Here is a 23,664-nt window from a genome sequence, read left to right as displayed (position 1 = left end):
ATGTAATTAATTTTATTAGTGCTCTGGATGTGGTTACCAAATCCCAGTTTGATTCTCTAATTAGCCTGTTTTGTTAATTAATTAGGTTTTTATATCCATAATGTGAGGGTGTTTTCTCTAATAAACTTTTGTTTCAACTGGCCTGGTTCGTTGGATTTTGACAGAGAATACAGAGGCTACAGAGATTTAAATTTACTGCTAAAGATTTCCTCTCCCATATTCTTAATTTTATGAAATACAGGTTATTGATGCTCTGGGTGAGGGACAATCCATAGCTTGAACTTGATTTGTTAACAGCCAATACAGATTTTATGTGGGCAGACACATCATAAGCAGCTCAGTCACCATAAAACATTATTAATTTTAAATTTTATAGCAATGGGTTATTATGCAGTGTATATTATAGTTTTTGTTCTGATTTTGAAACAGATTTTGGCTCCATATTTGAACACAGATACTTCTTGGTGTCTGCACAACAATGCCCATGAATTTTAGGGAAAATCAGGATCAGTGAGGCAAATGCCCCTGGGAATCTCCCAGTCATCCCTACATGGCTGGTGAGCCCACAATAACATACAAAGAGAAGAAAGAAGAGTTTAAAAAAGGAAAAAGTAGATCACCAAATGAAGGAAATGATGGAAACCCAGAGGCCCTCAAAGCAAACAGGGAATCACACTCCTGCAGCTCCTCTCCCAGGAAGATGCTCCCTGGGCTCACTCACTGCCTGGCTGGGGGATACGGGAACATTTGTCTGGGCACCTGAAAATTCCATGTACAGCTTAAATCAACCCACCCTCCCTGGGATATGTGCTGGGAGAATCTGGGGACTCAAACAGGTCTGGGCAGGAGGGATGGCTTGTACAATTAATACAATTAATTAATACAAGCCAGAAGCAAGAAACTCCCTGAGAGAGCATCTACCTGTCCAGAGAGGGACACTCACACCCTCCTCCAAATTTAGGGTCATTATTTGTACTGAGCTCATTTGCATGTTATACTTAAAGGTCAGCTTGGCTGCTGCTGCTGTTTATTTGGTATTATGACCTGCATTTATTTAGAGATTAAACAGGAGCAATTTGAGCTAATCTGTTCTGACCACTATCATGCAAATAGAAGTGGTAATCATTAGCTACCCAGAGCCACACAGAAAGAGGAGTTAATTAATTGTAGGCACACACACGTATCAACCTTTTATTTTAAAAAGCTGCAGGGTGACATCAGCCTTCGAGAATGTCAACAGACATTTTCAAAAGTTTCTGCTGCTTTTGTCCAAGAGCATTCAGCTCCCCAGAGCTTCTGGAAAGGGAGTTAAATATCCAATTATAACAATTTTTGCCATCCAGATCATGAGCCTATTCTTCAGAATTAGCCTGAATTAATGAAAATTGTGGAGAAAGGAGAAGTTACACATCATTACCAGCTACATGTTTTTTTCTGGACAAACCCAAATCCCCCACCTCAGTTTCAAACCCTCATTAGCAGCATTTGCAGAGGAGTTCAGGCTGCTCCACACCCACCAGCACAGCTCCTGTTGCATCTCTTCCTGGTGTCTCCTGGGCAATCCCTCTGACATCCCAAAGGACACAGGGATTCATGGCCAGCACCACCAAAAAACCATTGCTGACACAGCCAGCTACGAGAAGTCCACAGATCCTCTTGGGGTACCAGCCCTAAATTTAGGAACAGCCATGTATCACGCTTGCTATATGCAGAAATTCGTATTTAGAGTAAAACTCAAATTTTTGCACACCAGATTTGCCCATTAGGGAAATGTTGTCATTTCAGTGAAAAGTATAAACATTATTTTTTTTGGCCTCATTTTCTTTGGAAAGTGTCTTTTTATTTGAATCAACTATAAACAAAACTGGCATTTTAGGTGTTCTTTTTTATTTTTCTTTTGTAGCAAAGGAAAACCATGACTATGCTTTATCACCAGTTTAACCAGGAAATTTGCAGAGATGAAACCTCAAAAGCTGCCTTAGCAGGAGGGAGGCTCTTACAATCCCTTTTAAAAACATGCCTGTAAAACTTACCGAGAGTTTACAGGTTGTAGGCTCTTCAAGAAATTACAAAACAGAGTGAGTGCAGGTGATACTATTGGAAAGATGCCAAGAATTTTCCTATCTTCTTCTCATTAGGATGGTGGAGCATCATTTATAATCAACTTATTAATGGTTACTCTAAATATCAATTTTAAAAACTCCAACAAAACCACAATTATCTGTGTTCAATATATAAATGTACACGAAAGAAAAAGTGAGTACTGCTTGGTAAGTCTCCTCAGCTCATAAAAATGGAGAATAAATGGAGGAAGTTACAGAAAGTTTAAGCAACATGGGCAGAGTTCAGAGCAACACTCAGAGCTCTGCTATTCCTCAGCTTTCTGTGCTCGTGGTTGGACCTTGTGTTGTTGCAGTGCAAAGAAAGGAAAATATGCAAGGGGCTCTTCTGTGCCTGAGGGAAAGGGAGTAACTTATGGAAAAAGGAGTTTTCCTCTCTCTTGAGTCCTAAATCTGATGTTTAAGGAGTGCAGTATTGCTGCTTATCTGTTGAAAGATAAACTTGCATTTTTGTTTCTCCAGAATGAATAGTTTCTAATAGTTTACAGAAGAACAACACTGTCCACTCTGAAGAGACCACGATCACAGCTGTGCCATTTTAAACCCTTCTTTGTAGCACAGATATTTATTTTCTGACAAGGAACTGAAAGAGACTGACAGAGCAAGTAGAAATGTCTGTCTGTAAAGGCAGTGCTGTCTCAATAGATGGATGTCTGGGCTGATAATGAAACCACCTGGGTTTGTAGAAAACCTCCTATTTTTGTAGAAAAACAGCTATTGGAAGAACTGGCACCGAGAACACCAACGCTGTGACAAACAGAACCAGGAGCCACACCAAACGATGGCACAGGCATGGAGGCCCAAGCTATAAAATAACTGGGTTGTCTGGAAGGGAATGGAGACAGAAATCCATGGAATCAGTAATTGATGTGTCCTGAAGGAAGCTTTTTGGGGCTGCTAGAGGCTGGAGCTGGCCGCAGGCCCCGGCACCACGGGGCAGGGCCACTGCCGCTGCTGCCACTGCGCAGGAGCAGAGCTCTGTAAACAGCGTCTCATTAGAGCTCTCTGAAAGGAAAATCCCTGGGAATTCAGGCTGGGAGTGATGTTTTAGAGCTGGGAGTGATGTTTTAGAGCTGGGAGTGATGTTTGCAGCCAGCAGATTTCATATTCCCAGCAGGGCACAGGAGGGATGGGGTTGGGGTTGGGTTTGAAGCCTGGCTCGTGGTGCCGTCTCTTGATACCTTGAGTTTTCACTTTTTATTTTTTTTAATTCTGTGCTGCTTTGGTGCACGGGTCTTGGTTTCATATTAGGGGATGGTGAGCTCTCTGCACAGAACAGGGAGACAAAACAATTCCTGCTCCAGCTGGGCACCAAGGACAAATGATCCAAATCTCAGCCCAAGAGCACAAACCCCGTGGGCTGGAGAGAGAAAAACAAGCAGGATGGGAGTGCAGGGGCTGAGCTGGAATTGGACACTGAACTGCAATGTGCTAATGGACCAAAACTTATAAAAATGTGAAATCATGTGAACAAGCCCTACTTGGCTTCCATCTTGGAGCCATCCGAGCAGAGCCACGACTGCGGCTCTGGTACTGTCAGGGTGTGGCCTCTGAAGGCTCTTCAATAAATATTCACTTTATTCCCCCTTAACTCCATCTAGCCTCTGTTCCAGCTGCTTAAGGCATCACTCTGCTGTGGCTGAGTCAGGTGAGTAAGGGTGGGGCCATTCCTGCAGCAGGAAGGGCAGAAATGCTAAAAAGAATTTAAATACAGGAATTTGAAGAATTAGAAATTGCAAGAATTTTTTTTTTTTTCCAGTTTAATGTCTATCTGTGGAATTTGGCTGTCTGTCTGGAATTCACTGTGTCTTGCTTTGCCTTTTGCGACCCTACTGGCTTGTTTTAAGCTTCTGGTGCTTTCCAGGGTATTTTAAACATTGCCTTTTAAGTATTTTTCTTCTTTTGTGGCAGTCTTAGACAAGTAGGCAGGAGGAATTTGCACATGATTGGGCGAAATAGCAAGAAATAAATATTTTCCATTGCAATTACAAGGCTGGTCTCCTCCTGTAAATTATTTATGGAAAAATACACTTAATGCTGTTACCCAGATTTTCCAAGATAAAGGAAGATGAAGCTAAGGTTGCTGCACTGTAATCCATTAGTCTGGTATGTGTGATGGATCACACTCAGAAGCGAACCATGTAGAAAATAGCTGTAAGTGATCCTCCAGCTGGACTTTTGGAGCTTATTTTCCACTACCAAGGTGTGGATATTTCTGGTAGAGCAGAAGAAAACTTTCTAGGCACATAACATCCTTTCCTCCCTGCTGTGTTATTGGGAGGGAAGTTTCCTTCTCCCTTTGCACTTGGGGTGAATATATGTGATTTAAATCAAACGTGCCTCTAAAGCTCCATTCCAAGTGGTGATGTGCTGCCTACATGTCTGGAAGCTCACTCAGGAAGAGCTTTTGGCATTCTGCCCTCCTGCCCAGCCTGTCAGCCTTGTCAGGGCTGTGCAAATCACACACCAGAGATGTTGGTGCAGTACTTAAAGGAGGCTTATAAAAAAGACAAAAAGTGACTTTTTACAAGGAAAAGTTATGGTAGGACAAGGGGGAACAGTCTCAAACTGACAGAGGGAAGATTTAGATGAGATGTTAGGAAGGAATTGTTCCCTGGGAGGGTGGGCAGGCCCTGGCACAGGGTGCCCAGAGCAGCTGTGGCTGCCCCTGGATCCCTGGCAGTGCCCAAGGCCTGGCTGGACAGGGCTTGGAGCAGCCTGGGACAGTGGAAGGTGTCCCTGCCATGGCAGGGGATGGAATGAGATGATTTTTGAGGTCCCTTCCAGCCCAAACCATTCCCTAGATTCTATGATTCTTCTCTAGGGACTCAGTGCCTAGGGCTGCTCATCACTCTGAGTTCAGTTTTTCTTCACATCTCCAGTTCCCCTGTCCTAGTTGAGTACCTTTGGCTCCCTTCCACATCTTGAAATTGTCATTTTTTCAAGAGAATTCCTGGGTTGGTCTGCAGCTGTCTGTATGTTGAGAAATCAGCTAGCTAAAGAAAACAGAAAATTGTTAAATTCACCAACACAGTTTTCCATCCCTGGGGTTATTAACTTGGCTGTGTTTTTACTATTCAGCCAATTTTCATAACATGTGATGGGAATTTATTTGCCATCTTGATTTTTCCATTCAGTTCAAATGAAATCCATCAGGAATTGCAGCATCACTAAAGATGAGGGCACTGCAGATGGAGAGACTTCTGGGAAAATGAGCAGACAGACAGCTTGGTGACAGGGCAATACAATGGTACAGACATTTCCAAAGAAACTACTAAATCAATTATCTTCCATGGGGCTTGAGGGAGAAAAAATGAAAAAATGATGCTTCTGTAGCAGTTTGGATTTGCTGGAGGTGATCCAGGTGTGTAGGAAGGGTGTGGCATTTTTGTTAAGACCAGTTTTCAAAGGACTTGGCAAGCGACTTCTAAAATTTATAAAACATTTTGACCTTGTGTGACTGTAATCTCATCTAAAATACATGAAAAGTACCCTTAAAACCTAAAGCTGCCACTGAGCATTAAATAACCCAAATTTGTGAGTCCATGATGGAATTCTCTGGAGAAAGGGGAGCCACATTTTCATTTTTCCTCATTTGCCAGCAGAGGCCTTGGTAACACGCCCTGCAAATGCCTCTTGTGAGGCTCCAGATCTTGGGAGTTTCTGCTGGGATCTTGTCTGAAGTGAATAAATCACAGATAATGAATGCATTTGAAAATGTTCAGTTATATTTAGAAAACACATCGTATTTATTACAGCCCCAAATCACCTGTGAAAGAAGATGGGGAAGATAATTATGGGATGGTTTTGGCCTGCACAAACACCAGGCCAACCTCAGGATCAGCTCTGCAGATGTCTCTTTGGGATACAGAAGGACAGGGTTGACTGAAGAGGTGTTTAAAAGATGATTTATTGCAAAATCAGTCCCATGGAAAGGTGGGACTATAAGATTGTTACATCCAAAGCCATCACATTAGAAGCCTGGCATCAGAATCCATTATAATTCTAGTTACAATGCCTTTTATAGATTTCTTATCCAATCAGCTACTTCCACAAAGCTCGCTAGCATCTTCATAAACAATTGCTATGTTTCACACATTTACCACAATGTGTCTTTTTCTATCCATTCATAAAACTCTACAGAGACTTATTGCTTCATCTTCTACTTTTTATCTACTCTATAACAACTTCTATTGTTAAACTTTAAAATCTTCTATCGTGCTTAACATATTTGTTCACTTGCAAGAGGCCTATATCTAATTGCTTAAAACATATTTCTGCTCAAACTACAAATCTTTATTCTTATTTTGTGTGTGCTTCACTATTCTATTCTATTCTAAAGCTCCAAGCCTTCTCCAAGGCCTTAGGTCAAAGCTTGTATCCATCTCTATCTCTGAACTTGTGTGCTCAAGGCCTTGGGAGCTCTCGGTGCTTGCATTTCCCACAGATGTCCCATTCCCCAGGCTGCCAGCCTTGCAGGAGCTCTGCTGACCTCATTCCCAAACCACTGCAGATCTGAAATCTCCCGTGATGTGGAGCCCTGAGCCTGTGGTCACTGGGAAACAGAGGAACCATAAAGCAGGACACAATCCCCAGCGTGGGGGAGGTCTCCTTAGCAATATTTGTGTGGAAATCTGGGAAAGTGGCACTGGGAGCCTCCCTGGTTCCATCACCCCTCACCCTGTGGAGGAGAACCTTGGCCCTTGCTCAGCCTCTGGGCTCAGCCTCTCCCCTGACACACTATGCTGAATATCATAAAATATCAATAAGAGGAGGCCCTTCCCAGGCTAAATGTGTAGGGACCACGGGAAGAAGAGAAATAGAAGATCATAAGCAATAAAAGCATCTCTAAAATGCCAGGAAAATGCTGGAATTGCTTCCAACCAGTTTTGTTATCAAACCAGTTATAGCAATAAATAGGGAATAAGAAACTTCCTTGTCTAGGTGCTGATCAAAGGAACCAGCAGATCTTCTTCCTTTTAGTCACAAGTGGTTTCTTTCCAAAAATATTATCACTATTTCCGAGATAAAACCATTTAAGTCCTGATGGATGGTTCTGGAAATTACTCCCCACTCTGCTGACAAGTTTATCTGGCCTCAAGTGAGGACGAGGTGTTTTGCTTGGACTGAGTTTGCCATAACCAGTAGGAAGCAAACAAAACCATATCTGAACAGCACTATGGGGTGCATTGGGCTAAATTTCAGCATTTCCAAAACCAAATTCAGTAACCTAAATGATAATGGCACTCTTTAGGGTAAAACTGTTGGATTCAATAGTATCCCTAGCACTGTTGATCCCATTAATGAGTTGGGTAGACAACCACACTGTGAGAAATGTACTGTGTCTTAGAGATCTTATAGTTTAAACATATAAAGAAGGTTTAGAAAGGGAGATGCTGATATCACAAATATCTCTTTCAACTTAAGCTGTTCCATGATTTTTGGAAAAAAAATTACTTTTGATAAATTTTAAAATGCAAGGTAGTTTTTATATCCTACTTTTTTTGGCAAAATTAGTGTGAAGTCCTGTGTGGAAAAATATATTAGTGCTTTTCAAACAGTGAAACTTTATAATTTATGTTATGCCACCTATTAGCAAGAATCTGCATAGCATTAAAACTTCACTGTACCTTCAAATCCTATCATTTCACCTCTCAAGTAGCCTTTTCCAGCATGCTGGCACAAGTTCTTTTTTAATGGCTACAAGTTAAGTTCAAACAAGTTTATTACACAGCTGTGAAATTATATTGGCATATCCGGTAATGTAAGTCTGACATGAATCTCTGTGTGACAAGTGAAAACTCATTTCATTGCTTTTCTTTCACATTAATTCTTGCATTTGCACTGTTTTCATAAGTGAACAAACTGGAAGGTACCTTCAGTATATTGTCAAAATATGTGATTATGAAGATAAAATTAAATCTTTAAATATTGGCTTTAAACATCACTAAATTAATCAGTCTGGGGTTGGAATTAAGCTATGCAGAGACATTGTTATCATATGAAAATGTTGCATTACATTAAATATTTCTTCACCCAAAGTAATCCCAGCCATGAATACTGCTTGTACGTGAAAGGAATAATTCCTGGTTCTTCTGTCTTTAAAACACCATCTTTAAATACAGAATTTTAAGGACTACTCTCCAATGATGCATTTGCTAGCTCCATCACAATGAGCATAACAAATATTTCTACATTTATGTGTCATCCTCACTTCCCACTGGACTTTCATCCACGACTTCTCAGGCTACACTCAGGCCGCGGATATTGAAGAAATCCCAGGAAAAAATGACCTTTCAGACAAACTCCACGCTGCACTTCCCTGCTGCTGCCTGGGATGTGTTAAACATGCTGCTCACACTCCACATGGCACATGTGCAGCAATTTCAGTCCAGGAAATACCAGACTGAAATGTGAGAGTCGTTACTTTTTGGGATTCAGCTGTTGGCAGGTAGATGATGTCCACGGGGACTTGCTGGAAGTGGCTGTTTTCATCCAAGTGAACCAAAAAGGGACGTTCCAGACAGGCTGTGAGCACAGCAGGGGAATTTCATCCCATTTTCTCCAACTGTTCCATATAACCACTGTCATCCACTCATCTCTGTTGTCTCAGCGCTGTCTCGGTTTTACAGTTAAAATAAAATTTACACATTAAACTTGCCCATTTTTGGACAATGAAGACAACTCTAAACCATTGACCAGGGCAGAACTGCAGTCTTTCCAATGCTGATGAATCAACAAAATACTAGTAGTATTAGAAAAAAATAAAATATTAGTTGTCTTTTTTGTAGTGCTAACACTAGAGAATTTTTAGTCCCAAGGCTGCCTCTCCAGTCCCTTTCCTAGTGATAATCCTGCTGGCTTTGGTCCAGCAGTGGCTGCCAAATGCCAGGGCAATGGGATGTTAACACAAAATCTACAGACATTCTGGGGCATGAAGAAATGTAGTTACCATAATAATAAAAAAAAAAACCCAAAAAAACCTATTACGTTCTTTGCAAAAAATTCCAGAAATTCCTTTTCTGGCTTTGTTTATGTCATTGGTTAACTTTGCCTTTCTTAAAATTCTGTTTCTTCTCATGTGTTCAGCACAGAAGGAAAAAGTAAAGAAAACTCTGGGAAAGTGTAGGTAGAGAATTTTCATTTCTGCAGCAGAATGGGGCTGATGCAGATGGATCTGATGTAAATATCCCCAAATAATGATGATGGTGGGTGCAGCCTCTGCTTGGCATTCACAGCATTTGTACCATGAACTAATCCATCACTCTGAGGTGCTCAAAACAGGAAAATCCCACATTTCTGGCTTGGAAAAGGGTTCACATAGTGAAAAATTATATCAAAGCATGGGAAAGTATAAGAGAACAAGGAACTTTTGTTTCCATGGCAATCTGAGATCCTTCTACAGACACAAGCACAAAGGCAATATGCTGAATGATTATCTGAAGGTCATGTTGTTCTTAGGAGAAAAAGTTAGGGAGAATGCACTGGGATAAATTCCCCAGCCAGGATGCACACTGCATTTCTAACCAGTTCAAATAAAAAACTGCTGAAGGAAATAATTGCCTTCATTAATGGCATCCATTTATTTTAAAATCTGTTTGCCCAAAGGGAACAGCAGCCTGCTCAGGATTATATTTGTACTATTATTTGATATATTCAGAGACAAATCTTGAGATTCTGGGTATATTTGGCGTTCCTCACCTGGTAAAATAATTATATTCCCTTTAAAGTTAAATGTAACTTAAAACTGAGTAAAATGTCTCCGTGTAAGAGCTTGTTTATGTTTCCAGTAATTTTTTACTGTGGTAAGAACCACTCTTTTAAGGATCTGCCTTATCAACAAGTGCAAACAGGGCTTTAAATGCCAGGATACTCAGGGTGAGCAGGTGAGCAGAACCTTAGTACCTGTCTCTGTTACACATGTAAGAAACAGGCATCAAAGAGCCACATGAATGTTCAGTGCAGCTTCCTTTGTATTTCCCAGTGTCATTTTTAGGTTTCCATTTCCTCTGAGATGGTTTGACCTTGTTGACAGCAGGGGTAAATGCTTTATGCAGCAAAGAAAATGACTTTAGAAAGTGTAATTCTCTTTTCTTGGTCCACTCTGTGCTTCATGATTTACTACAGAGCTGATGTACAAAGGAACAGAAACTTCACTGGCGTTCAGGAGGAAAGTTATTTTTAGAGTCATTTTGTTGCCAAAGCATATAGAAACCTTATGTGCTACCTCAGAAAGTTACCCTGGAATGGCAAGGAAAACAGAGATGCCTGGGTTTTTGTCCTTTTTTTTTCTTTTCCCCCAACCATGAAGCTTTGCTCCAACTAAAAAATTATTTTCCAAATGAGAAGTTGCAGGAGTCACTGAGCTGTTTGAGTTAAACCTAAATGTGTGGTCACTGGTTGTGGGGTATAAATACAAATCAAGATCCTCAGAAAGAACTTACAGGTACAACTTTACTTTCTCCTCAGTGAAAAGCATTCCTGAATCTGCACCTTCCCAAGTCACTTAGGTTGGAAAAAATCTCTAAGATCATTAAGTCTACCCATTAACCTGCCAATCCCACACATGTCCCCAAATGCCACATCCACAAAGCTTCTAAATCATTCCAGGGATGAGGACTCCACTACTGCCCTGGGCAGCTCCAATCCTTGATCACCTTTTCCATGATGATATCTCCCCTAATATCCACTCTAAACCTCCCCTGGCAGGGCCAAGGAAGAGCTGGGAGTGCCTCTTTTTTCCAGAGGTGTTGTTGAAATTGGCCCAGCTTAGAGACCAAACCATCATCTTCCAAATAAATCCTTTCTGGGAACAGAGGGGGAACCCCACTCATTCACAGACCACAGCATGTTGTGTCTCACTGCAGCAGGACAAACATTTAAAGCAAAGTGTGGGATGACTTCTACACTCTCACTGGCCTCATTTCAGGGAGGGAGGGTGATGCAAGTTACAGTTGTTTTCTACAAAGATCCCAGTTTGCTTTATCTCCTTCCACATCAACACAGGTTTTTATAAGCTATTGTGATATTTCCCAGGCAAAAGAAAAGAAACAGCCCTTAGGCACAAAACATCTGAGCCCTCAGTGATCTTAATACTTCTGTGCCACTCTTAGAAGAAAAACCTCCTTTCCTGTAAGTTGTTTCTAGGATGCTGACAGATAAAAAACATTTTTATGGTGAAGTAGATCAAAATTGTGCCTAGAGACAGACTTTTATGTGGTCCCAGCTGGCTGAATTCATGCACATCCCAAAAACAGAGGTGGGTGTGGAAGGGGAAGCAGTGAATCCATACCCACACCCACAGAAAGTATTAAAACCCTAAAAAAGAAATACAGGGGAGCTGGTTATTTGCACAGGTTGATACCCAGGAATAAGTATTGATAAATTAATATTTCTGAAGGGCAATTAGAGACAGAGAGAAAAGAGGGAGTTATTTGTGGTGACTTCAGGAGGAGCAGCAATGGGTTTAGTACTGCCTCATGTCCTGCAAAGTTCTTCCCAGTGGAATGCAAAATTTCCCCAAATGACATTCCTCTGGTCTTTAATTAAAGTACACTCAACTTTGTATTTAATGAAAATGCTTCTTGTTATCCTTGAAAATGTAAATACTTGTCTCTCTGTCCAGCTTTAAACACCACAGCAAGTTAAATAATGATCTGCAGCTAAAGCTCCTTTAGTTACCAAACAGCCAACTCCTTACTGATGTCATGGAAAAGTTTATTTTTGTGCTACTTCTTGAGGTATGTGAATATTCATAATGTTTTCAGAAGATTGACTGTGCTGCAAATGGCAGCAAAATTAAACACATTTTCTGTAGCTTATGCTCCACCCTCAGGAATTAGGACCAAGGAGGGAGAGGACTCTGGAAAGGGAAAATGAAATCAGAATATTTGTGAAATCACTAAGAGGGGATTTCCAGGATATTCAGCCTGCTCCCACACTGCTCCCAGAGGCAGACAAAGCCATCTATTACAGATAAAAGGGCCTGAAAGTTTGATGGGAAGCAGCTTTTCATCAAATAAAGTTTACATACATATATAAAATTCAGCAAAGCAGTGAAAAAGAAAAGTACATTTTATTCCAGTTTTAAAAAACAAAAAATCCTATATTTAAAATAGAAAGGTGCATAGCTTTCAGATTTAAAGGGGGAAAAAAAGAGTAAAATTCAGGATGAAAGTACAGCTGCACTTTCATAAAAGGCAGGACAACAGACACAACAAAATCATTACATTCCTTTTGGGATAGCAACTAAGAAAGCAAGGATGATCATTGCATACATGGGACAGGATCACCCACAGCCTGGAAACCAAATATGTCAAAAGATACAGGTACCAAGACAAGAAATGATGCTTATTATGGTATTAAAATTATGAGAAACACACCAAAAATGTGAGCACAAAGCCAGAAGAAAGACTGAGGTAACAGATGTAATACTTTCTCCCAGTGACTGGACCGTGGCAAGAAATACAATATACATGATGAAAATATAAGCTGGTATTTTCAACACAGGAGTAAGAATTCGTATTTCATGTGAGCCAACTGTTGCACATTTCCTTCAGCACTGAAGGTTATTTTAGAGTTATGAAAAAGATGAAAGATAACATTTTGCTCTCAGACAAATTGATTTCATTAACGACACTGGCTTGCGTGTGTGTAGCACAAAACATCCTGGTCTGCTGGGAAGATGTTTCAGGGGGAGCAAATATCAGGATTATCCCAAAAAGTGCGAGAAAAAGGGCCACAGATGAGCCATGCTCTCCCTGGTTTTCAGCTGGGTAGAATCCAGGGAGCTGCCAGGGACTCCAGAAAAAGCCTCTTATAATTTGGCACGTGATATGTGTTGAGTTGTATTAGTTATAAATATAGATATTAGTTATAGATATCGTTGTATTAGTTATAGTTGTACTAGTTATATAGCACATTATATATGAGTTGTATTAGTTATAAATATAGTTAGTTAATATTGATAGTGTTTATAGATGTATTAGTTATAGATAACTTGCTGCAAGTTGCTATAAAATAAGCTACTGCAATGTATGTTTATGTAAACTATATAAACTACTATATAAACTCCATTATTTAAACAATAAACTATAAGTTAGTATAAACAAATATAACTATATATAAAAACTATACGAACTATATATATAATTATTATATATTAATATATATATATATAAACTAAAATATAGTTTTAGCTCTATAAACTAAAATATAATTTTGTATCTATAAACTAAAATACAGTTTTAGATCTATAAGTTATATAGAAATTTTTTTGTCATATGGATGTAAGCTGATATAAAGAAGGGGGGGCTGAGATTGATGCTTACTGGAGACAGATCCCACTTTGTAAAAGTTAAAAGCGGGGAAGGGGGGGGAAAAGCACCACAAAAGGGAATAACTTGTGCGGGATGAGTTCTTTGTGCCACTGTCCCGCATCCCCCGCACCCCTGTGCGCAGTGCCAGCGGGCGATCCCTGGGCTCTGCGTGCCCAGCCCCTCTCCCGGGGGAGGGAAACGCTCTGGCCACGGGCTGGGAGGAGAGGGCTGCCTGCCAAGCTGCCTTTCCTTGGAATAAGCGCTCTCTTGGATGAGCTGCGCGCAGGAGGAGCGAGGAGCCCGGGCACGGAGCGGGAACTGCCGCGGGAGCCGGGCTGGGACACGGCGGCACCGGGAGCGGCGGGCAGCGCGCCTGCGGGGAGTGTCCGTCTGTCCGTCTGTCCGCGTGCCCGACTGTCCGAGTGCCCGACTGTCCGAGTGTCTGCGTGTCTGACTGCCCGTCTGTCCGAGTGTCCGACTGTCCGTCTGTCCGCGTGTCCGAGTATGCGTGTGTCCGAGTGTCTGAGTGTCTGAGTGTCTGTTTGTCCGAGTGCCCGTCTGTCCGTGTGTCCGTGTGCCCGACTGTCCCAGTGCCCGACTGTCCGTGTGTCCGAGTGTCTGAGTGTCTGAGTGTCTGTTTGTCCGAGTGCCCGTCTGTCCGTGTGTCCGTGTGTCCGAGTGTCCGTGTGTCCGAGTGTCCCAGTGCCCGACTGTCCGTGTGTCCGTGTGTCCGTGTGTCCGGCGGTGCCGCTCTGCCCCCTCCCGCAGCCCCGTCCCGGCTCGGGCTCCATCCCCCGCGGCTCCCGGCGCGCTGTTCCAGCCGCCCAAACTCCCTTTGCCCTCTCTCCCAGTAAAGTTCCAGGACTCCTGCGGAAGGCAGCCCGGGATGATCGCCCGTGGCCGCTCCGGACTCTGCCTCGCTCTCTGCGCCTTCGGGCTGGCTCTGCTGGGGGATGTGTCCCGGGCTGTCCCCATGGACGATCAGGATTATTACCTGCAGGAAATTACCAACAGGGATCATTATTACTCCTTTCCATATCCTGGGGAAGAGTTCTTTCCTTTCACGGAGCAGCCCGGAGAGGAAGGACCTGTCCGTGCTGCTGAGACAGAGGAGAAGCCAGGGTTCAAACCGAGCAGGAAGGAGTTAAAACAGAAGAAAAACAACAAAAAAGGAAAATCCATTCTTGAAACGCCACCAGGTAACTTTCCACCTTCTCCTCCAGAGTTTGGAGCCTGTTGAATCTCACGCTGACTGTGACTTTTAGCATTAATGAATATCCAGTTAATGGAAGTCTTGTTAGTAATTACAATAAATGAAGTTGTGGTGATGATGATGACAGCGCATTAAGTTTTAATATCCCACAGACACCTGCAGAACTTTTACATACTTTGAAACTATCTCTACTTGAAAGGGAAAGAGTTAAAGAGTCGGAATGTAGTAACTCTGCTACTCTGGCTAGTCTCTGGACTTTTCTTTCTTAATTATTCTTAATTACACTTGGCAACTGGCTTGCTGTGAAAGCTGCTGTTCTATAAGCAAAAAAACAGAGACAGATTTCATAGTAAAAGGTGATTATACATAGTGACATCTCACCTTATCCCTTGTCACTTTAATCTAAGAGAGGCATCTGAATTAATTTCACTTCTAAACCTGTGAATTTCTCTGAGATTTCACTTTTAAGCCCTCCAGAGGAAGATATGTAAACAGAGATCTTCCTGGAAAAAACTAAGCCCTAACAAGCTCAACTTAATTATCGACCAGTTAGGTAAAGAAATTAACCAGCAACAAAAACGCCTCATAATAAAACAGCCACCCTTAACTCCATTTTCTAAAGTTTGCAGAAACTTGATCAGCTTCTACCACCCACTTGTTCCCATTAACACCTGACTGCACCACCCCAAAAGAGCAATCCCTTCCTGTGTTCCCTGTCTGGTTTGGGATACTTAGGAGTAAGTTTGGTCTATGAAGTTTAGAGTTGTAAAATTTGGGGCCAAATGTCACTCCTCTACAGCTCAACTTCCCTTTACTTCAGGAGGAAATTTTGGGTTAATGACTGGAGCATATGGCACAAAATCTGTGGTTTAAAACCATCAGTACAGCAAAACAGGGTTGTAGAGTGGCTTTAACTTTGTCCAGTGACATCCAGCAGGTAGCAAACAAAATATCTGAAATTTAACGTTAGCAGTAATAGAAATTAATTAGCATTTGTGCAGCAAAAAAGATGGGCTTTTATACTAATAGTGATAAGAAAGTGTAATTTCTAACATGTGACATTTCTAAAACCATTTGTGGGGCAGGCAACTTGGCTTGTCAGGGTAACTCCAGGCAGAAGTCAAGGGTGGTGGCAGATGCACCTTGTCTGGGGAGCAGAGACACCAAACATCCGTGTCCCTGTCCCCTCAGCAGCTTCCCAAGGGGATGACCCTGCCTGGACCATCTCAAGTTCATTGTCTCAGTGTGGTCATTGCAGTCTACAGGAGATCTGAGAATGTTCTTGTTCCAATGTGCAATTTCTTTGGTTTTTTTAATTAAGGAAAAAGACTCTGCCTTCCACCTCCACAGACTGAATCAGATGGATTCACAGGACAAGGGGGAACACTTCCCACTGCCAGAGGGCAGGGTTGCATGGGATATTGGGAAGGAATCCTTCCCTGTGAGGGTGGGCAGGCCCTGACACAGGGTGCCCAGAGCAGCTGTGGCTGCCCCTGGATCCCTGGCAGTCCCCAAGGCCAGGCTGGACAGGGCTTGGAGCAGCCTGGGATAGTGGAATGGTCTGGATGATGTTTTAAGATCCTTTCCAACCCAAACCATTCCATAAATTCATGACCATGGGAAACACTTGGATATTAAAGCTCTGTAATTGGGTTTTTGATTCCTCATTGTGGTGGAAGCAATCAAGATTTCCATCCTGTGGTGGGATGTTCTGTGGTTCATCTCTGCTTTCACCTTCCCTGTTGGCTTTTTCCCAATTTTCCCAGCACTTGGGGATTCACACTTGCTCCAAACATGACAAGTGATAGAAAGAGAATCCAATCCATGAGGGCAAAGTTTAGTTATCTTTACAGACTGGCATCTTCCTCACTCCCCACCTGCTGCACTGAGCACAGGCTCGTGGTGCACCACCAAAAGCAGCTGGGAATGGCTCAGTCCCTCTGGGAATGGCTCAGTCCCTCCTTCTGCAGCAAATTTGGGCTCTTTGGACACAGCTGAGCTTCCAAGCTTTCACCAGCCATGTGCAATAAGATGTTTCAAAGCCTCTGAGCTTTTATAAAAACAGCCAGAGGTACGACAAGCACCTGATCTCCTCCAAACTCCTTCTCCTCGATCCAGGACATGGGTGATTGACATCAACTCAGCAAACTGGACTTATTTATCTGGGAGAATTCAATGGATTTCCCTGGGAGCAGGTGAACAATTTTAGCTGCAAGAGGCATCATAATCCCTGGGGTGAACACCCAGTGAGGAGAGCGGTCACCACTCTTTGCAGATGGGAGTGAAAACAGGAGGAATCCAGCAGGAAGAGTCAGGCAGGTTGAGCTGCAGTGTTAAAAGTCCTGGCTATAATATTTAAAATTTCTCTTTTCTCCTCACCCAGAGGCAGGCAAGGGCAAGGTCCTGCCAGGGCAGTAACTCTGATGCTTAGTGCCATGTCTCCATGTCACCAGGGATCAGTTTGGAGTGAAGATCTGACAATCTGGCCCTCACAGAAATGCTGAAATACTAACACATACCTGTATTTACTCACACCTGGATGTTAAGAGTCCAGCTATAAATCATAATAGCAGCTGTCACACAGATATCAATAATAATAATGACCATAAATCTGGCTGGGTAACAATGTGTCTCCTGCTTACATGTACACAACTGTATTTATGCATCTCTCCAGAGGTGGAATTAATTTATTGGACATGCAGTAAATAACGAAATTTAGGGTTTGTGAGGCTCACTGGCAGCCAGGACATGTGGGATTAATTAGTTGTAACAAACAATAGCCTGGCTGGGAGCTGGGATGGGGAAGGAGGAGCAGTAGGAATGTGTGATGAGCCCTTTGGCTGAGCAGCTGGTCCTGATCAACCCCAGCTTTGAATCAAAGTGGGAATCAAACGGAGCACTCTCAAGGACATGGCACTAAACAGATGACACACACTCCATTTATTTCAGCTAATTACTGAAGGTGGCCAGAATACAGATATTTGCAGCCTGTGAAATATTAATGTAGAAAGAAATCCAATTGATGCCAGTGGGTTTGCAATTTTTTTGTTTAAAATATTAGAATCAATATTTGCAAATAGTCAATTCAGGTAAAAGTTGAAAGTATGAATCTGCCTCTTTGCCCTCTAAATGCCTCATAAATTAAGTGGTACTAGGTCATCCTTGGAAGGCAAATAGTTGGATTGACAGGTTTTGTGTATATAAACAGATTTCCATTTTCTAATTCCAGCCTTGTTTGTACAGGCCTCTGTCCAAAGCCCATTCAAATCAGTGGAAAGAGTCTTGTTAACATCAATGTTTTTCTTTTATGAGGCTTTTAATAGTTTGCTATATGGTGCCTCAGCTACCATCTGTGGGGCAGATCCCTTCAGAGTCTGGGGGTCTGACTACAGGCAAAAATTCATCATCAAGAGATTTATAGGGCTGAGGTGCCCAATGACCTCCTCAGTGTAGCCCAAATCTGCCACAGTGAAGTTTGTAATTATTTTGATACAATATACAAAACTTAAACTTGTAGTTCTTGTAGAGACATACCTCAATTCTGAATGTATTTAGAAAATAAAGGAGTGATGTTTATTTGTATGGCAGTGCTCAGAGTGGGGCTCAGAGCACATTTGTTCTGTGTTTCACAGATCTCCCAGTGTTTGATCTCTGCACAACCCAACATTTGTCTGTGTTTAGCTGAAATCAGGATTTCCTTTGTCTCATCTCATTTGGTGCTTTCCCCAGACTTGATGAAACTCCTCAGATGTATCAGTGTTTACTTTCCCCATATTTGTTTATTCTTCTGCAGTCTTGCCACCTGTTCAATAATGCAATTCTTAAGGGGTTTGGTTTGTTTTTTCTTTTTAATTCCTGTAGTGCACAGGATGGGCCAGGTCTTTCCTGGGACATGTGTGTGAGGAGGAGTCAGTGAGGGAAGGCAAGGAGAGGATAAAATGGACAGTGCAGGCAAACATGGAAATAATCCAGCAGAGAGAATCTGAATTTATAAAAACAGACCAATAGTACTTTAATTGAGATGTTTAGCAAGATGATGAAAGCTTGGAGAGAGATCAGTGAGTGAATGAGGAGGGAAAGCTGAATCACAGGGATGTTATTCAGGAAAAGCTGGAGATATTTTGGTGCGAAATGGGGGCGAAGATCTGAGGAGTGTGTGAAGTTAAAAACATGACAGGTTTGGGGTGTTACTGGCTCTAGAAAGAAGAAATGACAGAGTGACACGGAAGGCATTGAACTGACAGCTGAAAGCACTTGAGACCTGGTCACCAAGATCCAGCAGCACAGAATTTCTCATGTGCTGGGGAACCAGCAGTGCTGCTCTTTTCCAGTCCTTTGGTGTCCCCTCTCTTCAGCCTTCCTTCTCTGAGCAGCCCAAAGTGGAGCTCTCCTGTGACCTAGAACACAGATTTTAATTTTAAAGCTTTTGCTTAAACTCCCCATAATAGGAACTTCTAAGAATGGACTTCCTGGCCCTAGGTGGGTATCCCATGAATTTTAATATGACCTGTATTGCATCCTAATTGCCATATGTGACAAGCAATGTGGCTTTTAATGAGTTTTCTTTCATCTACCAGCCTCTATTTTCTCCTCAGCACTTCTAAAATATGCAGAATAATGTAATGTTCACTATTCCATTTAAGAGCCCATCCTTTAAAGAATGTCACAACAAAAGAGGGCAAGGGATGACTAAGAATGAATAATGAGCAATACCCTCAAAATTGGCCAAATCTTTTTGATTAGCATCTTTCCTTACCCATGGCTTCAATGAATAATGTAACATGAGAAAGAAAAAAAAACGGGAATAAACACATTTGATTATGCCAGAGGAAACCACTTTCAAAGATAATTCTTCCAGCAGCCTTCTCTGAATTCAACCTCATGTTTAAGGTGAGAAAATTGTCTTTAAAAACACGTCTTTAAAAAGGGGATGATTTCACTGAATAGATTTTAATAGTCTCAACGTGAACCTAGAGCTGTTCCTGAAATGCCAGCAATTATGAGACACTCATTAGCTGAATTCAGTCTTGGGGTTTAATGTTATTATCTGTTCAGTGAGCTGTCTAGACAGGTCAATCCCATGGCTCACAACCAAATTTCACTTATTTCTTTTGGGTTTGGAATGAAGGTTTCTGTCAGCTACGTGAGCTTCAAATCTGTCAGAAAGGTGAAGTGGTGGAAGTAGAAGCTGTGGTGCAGAAGAAGTAATTTCCTGATTTTTCAATATCTGACTTGAGATTTTTAAGTCTTGCCCAATTCACTGTGTAAAAAGTGAACTGCCTAAAGACTGGTGGTCAGAGTTGGGATTTAAGTGTCATATTCACACAGTGGCTTTATTGTTATTTTGGACAGGATGCTCTAGATTTGGTCTTCTTGTCAGGCCTCTGGTGAGGTGATGTCTCGTGGGATTATTTGGTCTATGGAAGTATAAATGTGTGCCTTTAGCACTGGGTGCCCCAGGAAAATGGGAACAAGTGAAGCTCTGATGTAGTCAAAATTACTTGACTTCTAAAATGCACTTTTAAATTCAGTGCCTGGGGAATGAAATGAGGATGTTCAGAGGAAACTGGCCAGCCCAAAGATTGGTCTCCACCACTGCTGCTGTTTGATTATTTTCCTGATGAGGATTCCTGAGCCACAAATTCCTGCATTTTTCAGGGTCAAGCCTTGCTCCAGAGGAGCTTTCTTCTGGCTATTTCAGCTTCAAAAGGTGTTTGGTGGGGTGTTTGCACATCTAATCAAGCATTGAGAAACACCTACATCAAACCATTAGTAAAACACTGCAATGTTAATTCATTACTTCTGATGCAGCCACATTTATAATTTCCTTGTGGCACAGCAAAGGGAGCATTTATGATTCCATTCCCCTGTGGTTTTTTAACATCCCAGTGTGAGCAAGAACAGGCTATTCTGGATGTCTGCTGTGTGCTGGAAGGGATGGAGCACTATCAGACAGGAGCAAGGCTTTTTATTCCTCATGCACGTGCCAGGCAGTGCTAAATCAACTTGACAGGTGTAAAGGGAAAACTGTTCCTCTTTCCTACCCACAGCTAAAAATGGCAACAATAAAAAGGTGAGAAGAACACGAATAATGAAGAGATGCCAGATGGTGGCTCAGGGAGTCAGAATGCCTGTGAAGGCATCAGTGAGTGTGTGGGTCACTTGAGGCATCTTCAGGGCACTGGGGCTTAGCTGTTAATCCCTCCAGCCCTGCTCTAATTAAATTACAAAGGATGTTCTGGTGAGTCTGCTGATAGATATCTAAAGTCCTCTTTTGGACAAAAAATGCTTCCCTGCTGCTGGGGAACATCCTGGCGTTATGGAACATCCATTTTTTATGGGTTAAATGGAGACCAGGAAAGACAAGGGCTTCATTCCTAGTGATTTACATAATTTTTTTTGCAAAAAAAAGGCTATAAAGTGATTTTCTGATTCTGAAGGGCTTCATTCCTCATTTGCTCAGTGATTTACATAATTTTTTGCAAACAAAAAAAGGCTGTAAAGTGATTTTCTGATTCTAGAAAGGAGCTGTCTTATAAATGGGAATCAACCCCAATACACTGTGAAGTATATTTTATAACAATTAATTTCAAATAATTACATGAGATAATACTGCTTTGTCAGGAGTGGAGAAGCTAATTTTACTCTTGGTTTAGGAAGAGTGAATCTTTTCCTGTTCTGACACAAAAATGCCTCCTAAACCTGCCCTGCCTGGGCTCTGCGGGGCTGCCTTGCTGGGATTTGACATTGCAGAAAAGTGAAAAAAAGCTGGGAAGCTCCAGAGGAGCACAGTGAATTCCAGCAGCTGTGACTCAGGGCTGGAGCTGAGCTGATTCAGGAGTGAAAGTACCCAGACATGGGATTAATCTTCTGTTTCTTTGTGGTTACTTACCTGTAACTCTACAGATCTGTAAATAAGAGAAAATAATAAGATTTTTGCTCCTGCTTTCACACAAGCATTAGCAGGATGCTGTAATTGCAAAAGTGCTGCTGCATCCAACATGCCAAGCAAGGAACACAGTGAAAGCTGTGTCCATAAGTTAAACATAGATCAGTTATATGTCTTTACTTGCTGCTACACAGTGTATCTGCTCTGTAGCTTCTAGCTACTGACACAGAAAATATTACTTTCAAAGTGGATAGTGGAAGTGATTAATTGAGGTTTTTTTATAGGGGGGTTAATTACTTACAGATTTATTTTGTGGTTTGCTTTTTTTAATGAATTGCCAGACAGCCTTCTTGCGTGAGTGTACATCAGCCTGGGGCTGCTGGTGAATTATTTAAGGTATGTACCTGGCAAAACTGCTCCCCTAAAATCAAGGTGATTCCCAAGGACCAAGTCCAACTGAGATCTTCCATGAAGTTGGTAATAAAGAATTATGTGTATATCTAAAGTTATAAACTTAAAAAATATGGGAATTTTGAAAGTTCTACAGTGGGCTTCAGCTGGATAAAGCACCAGAGTCCTCTGTTCATGTTGATTCTTTCTTTTGGACCTCAGCAGCTCATCCAGACAGTGAATGACCTGGTAGACCTGGATGACCTGGTAGACCTTCCTAAATCTGATTTTCTTGCTTAGGTTATGGAGCTTGAGTGCTTTCTGTAGATGATTTCTTCCTTATTCTCCCATGTATCACAAATTTAGTGGTTTTCTTGTTGCTTCCCATCATTTTGGCTCTCTGGGATTAGTCCTTCTGGCTGGGACCTAGAAGAGATCCTGAGGGTGAAGCCCAAATGTCCCTGCTTGTCTTCCAGGAGGTCTGCAGTCCCCATGTCTCCAGATTTGCTTTTTAGCTGTTTTCTCTTTTGAACTTTAGAAAGCAAAGCAGCCTCCCATTTCAGGGGGTTTGTGTTTGAAAGGGGGAGCACAGAGCGAGGCCGAGCATCCCCTTCCTTCTGCACATCCAGGATTTTGGGGAAATGCCAAGCCCATCAACCATCCTGGCATGCTGGGACAAGGTGTTGCTTGCAGTGGGAGCAAACTGGAACACATCTTTGTCCCTCTTTCCCAGAAAACAGGGTATTTTTATGGTCTCCCCTTCAAAGATACAGCAGTTTATGGCGACAGGTTTATGGCTCCTCACATTTTAGGGTGCTCCTAAAACATCTGCCAAAGGAAGGGAACAGTTCAAAGTATTTTGGAAGAGCTGATCTCAGACCTGGCTGTCAGCACTCCCTGCACCACTGGTACAACCAGCCCTTAGGCCAGATTTGGCTCAAACACACTCTTTTTTTCCCTCCCTAAGATTATTTTCAAAGGTGTAATGAATTTCCCTCATGTACAAGACAGAAGATGTCTGAAAACAAGGGACCAAATCTCAACCTTCCCAAAAATGCTTCACTGACTGGTAACAGAAGCTGCAATTTCGACCAAACAGCCTTTCCTATGTGATAGCCTAAAAGCAGAACTTCAGCCCTTGACAACATGATTTTTCTCCTTTCCCCCCTTAATTGCTCATGTACTGAAAAATATTGTTAAAGGTTGGGCTTGATGGTCTTGGAGGTCTTTTCCAACCTGAATGATTCTGGGATTCTGAGTTGCTGAAGGCATTTCAGAACCAGCTAGAATTGTGTTTGTCATCACAGGCTGGATGGGCAGTACCCTATCCCAGAGGACAGACCCAGCTTTATCCCAGAGTGTGTGGACTGCACTGCCTTTAAATTCCAACCAAAAATTCCAATGAGAGCTCTGCCAGAAGTAATTCTGGGCTGTACATTGTCTGCATAGATGGCTGCTGGGGAGGCTGGAGTTTCCCATGGTAAATCTGAGTGGATTTGGATTTGTTACAGGATGGGGCTGACCCAAGAAGCTGGGGATGCCTTCAGTGCATATCCCTGGAGCAGGAGGCTTCCCCAGGTGAGGCCAGAGCTCTCATGCTGCTGGGGAATAGAGGGATGAGGGGAGGAGTAGCCAGACCCAGCAAACACTCCAGCTAAAACAAAGAAAAAAGTGTCTGACAGCTCTCATATTTTATTAGGAGATATAATATTATATATATTATAATATATATTA

The 23,664-nt window shown here is 42.1% G+C and overlaps 1 protein-coding gene across 1 annotated transcript in view; it reads left to right on the top strand.

The window, feature by feature from the left end:
* The first annotated feature begins 14,148 nt into the window (after nucleotides 1-14,148).
* Nucleotides 14,149-23,664, top strand: part of CPXM2 (carboxypeptidase X, M14 family member 2) — a 66,001-nt gene continuing 56,485 nt past the window's right edge. The window contains exon 1 of the mRNA XM_041415886.1: nucleotides 14,149-14,637. Within this exon, the coding sequence (XP_041271820.1) occupies nucleotides 14,325-14,637 (313 nt within the window). The 5' untranslated portion in view covers nucleotides 14,149-14,324. The remainder of the gene's footprint in view (nucleotides 14,638-23,664) is intronic.

Source organism: Onychostruthus taczanowskii, unplaced genomic scaffold, assembly GCF_017590055.1.
Source record: "Onychostruthus taczanowskii isolate IOZ18803 unplaced genomic scaffold, ASM1759005v1 scaffold5, whole genome shotgun sequence".
Lineage (NCBI taxonomy): Eukaryota > Metazoa > Chordata > Aves > Passeriformes > Passeridae > Onychostruthus > Onychostruthus taczanowskii.
The sequence above is the reverse complement of the archived record's forward strand: the minus strand, read 5'-3'. Positions and strand labels throughout refer to the sequence as shown.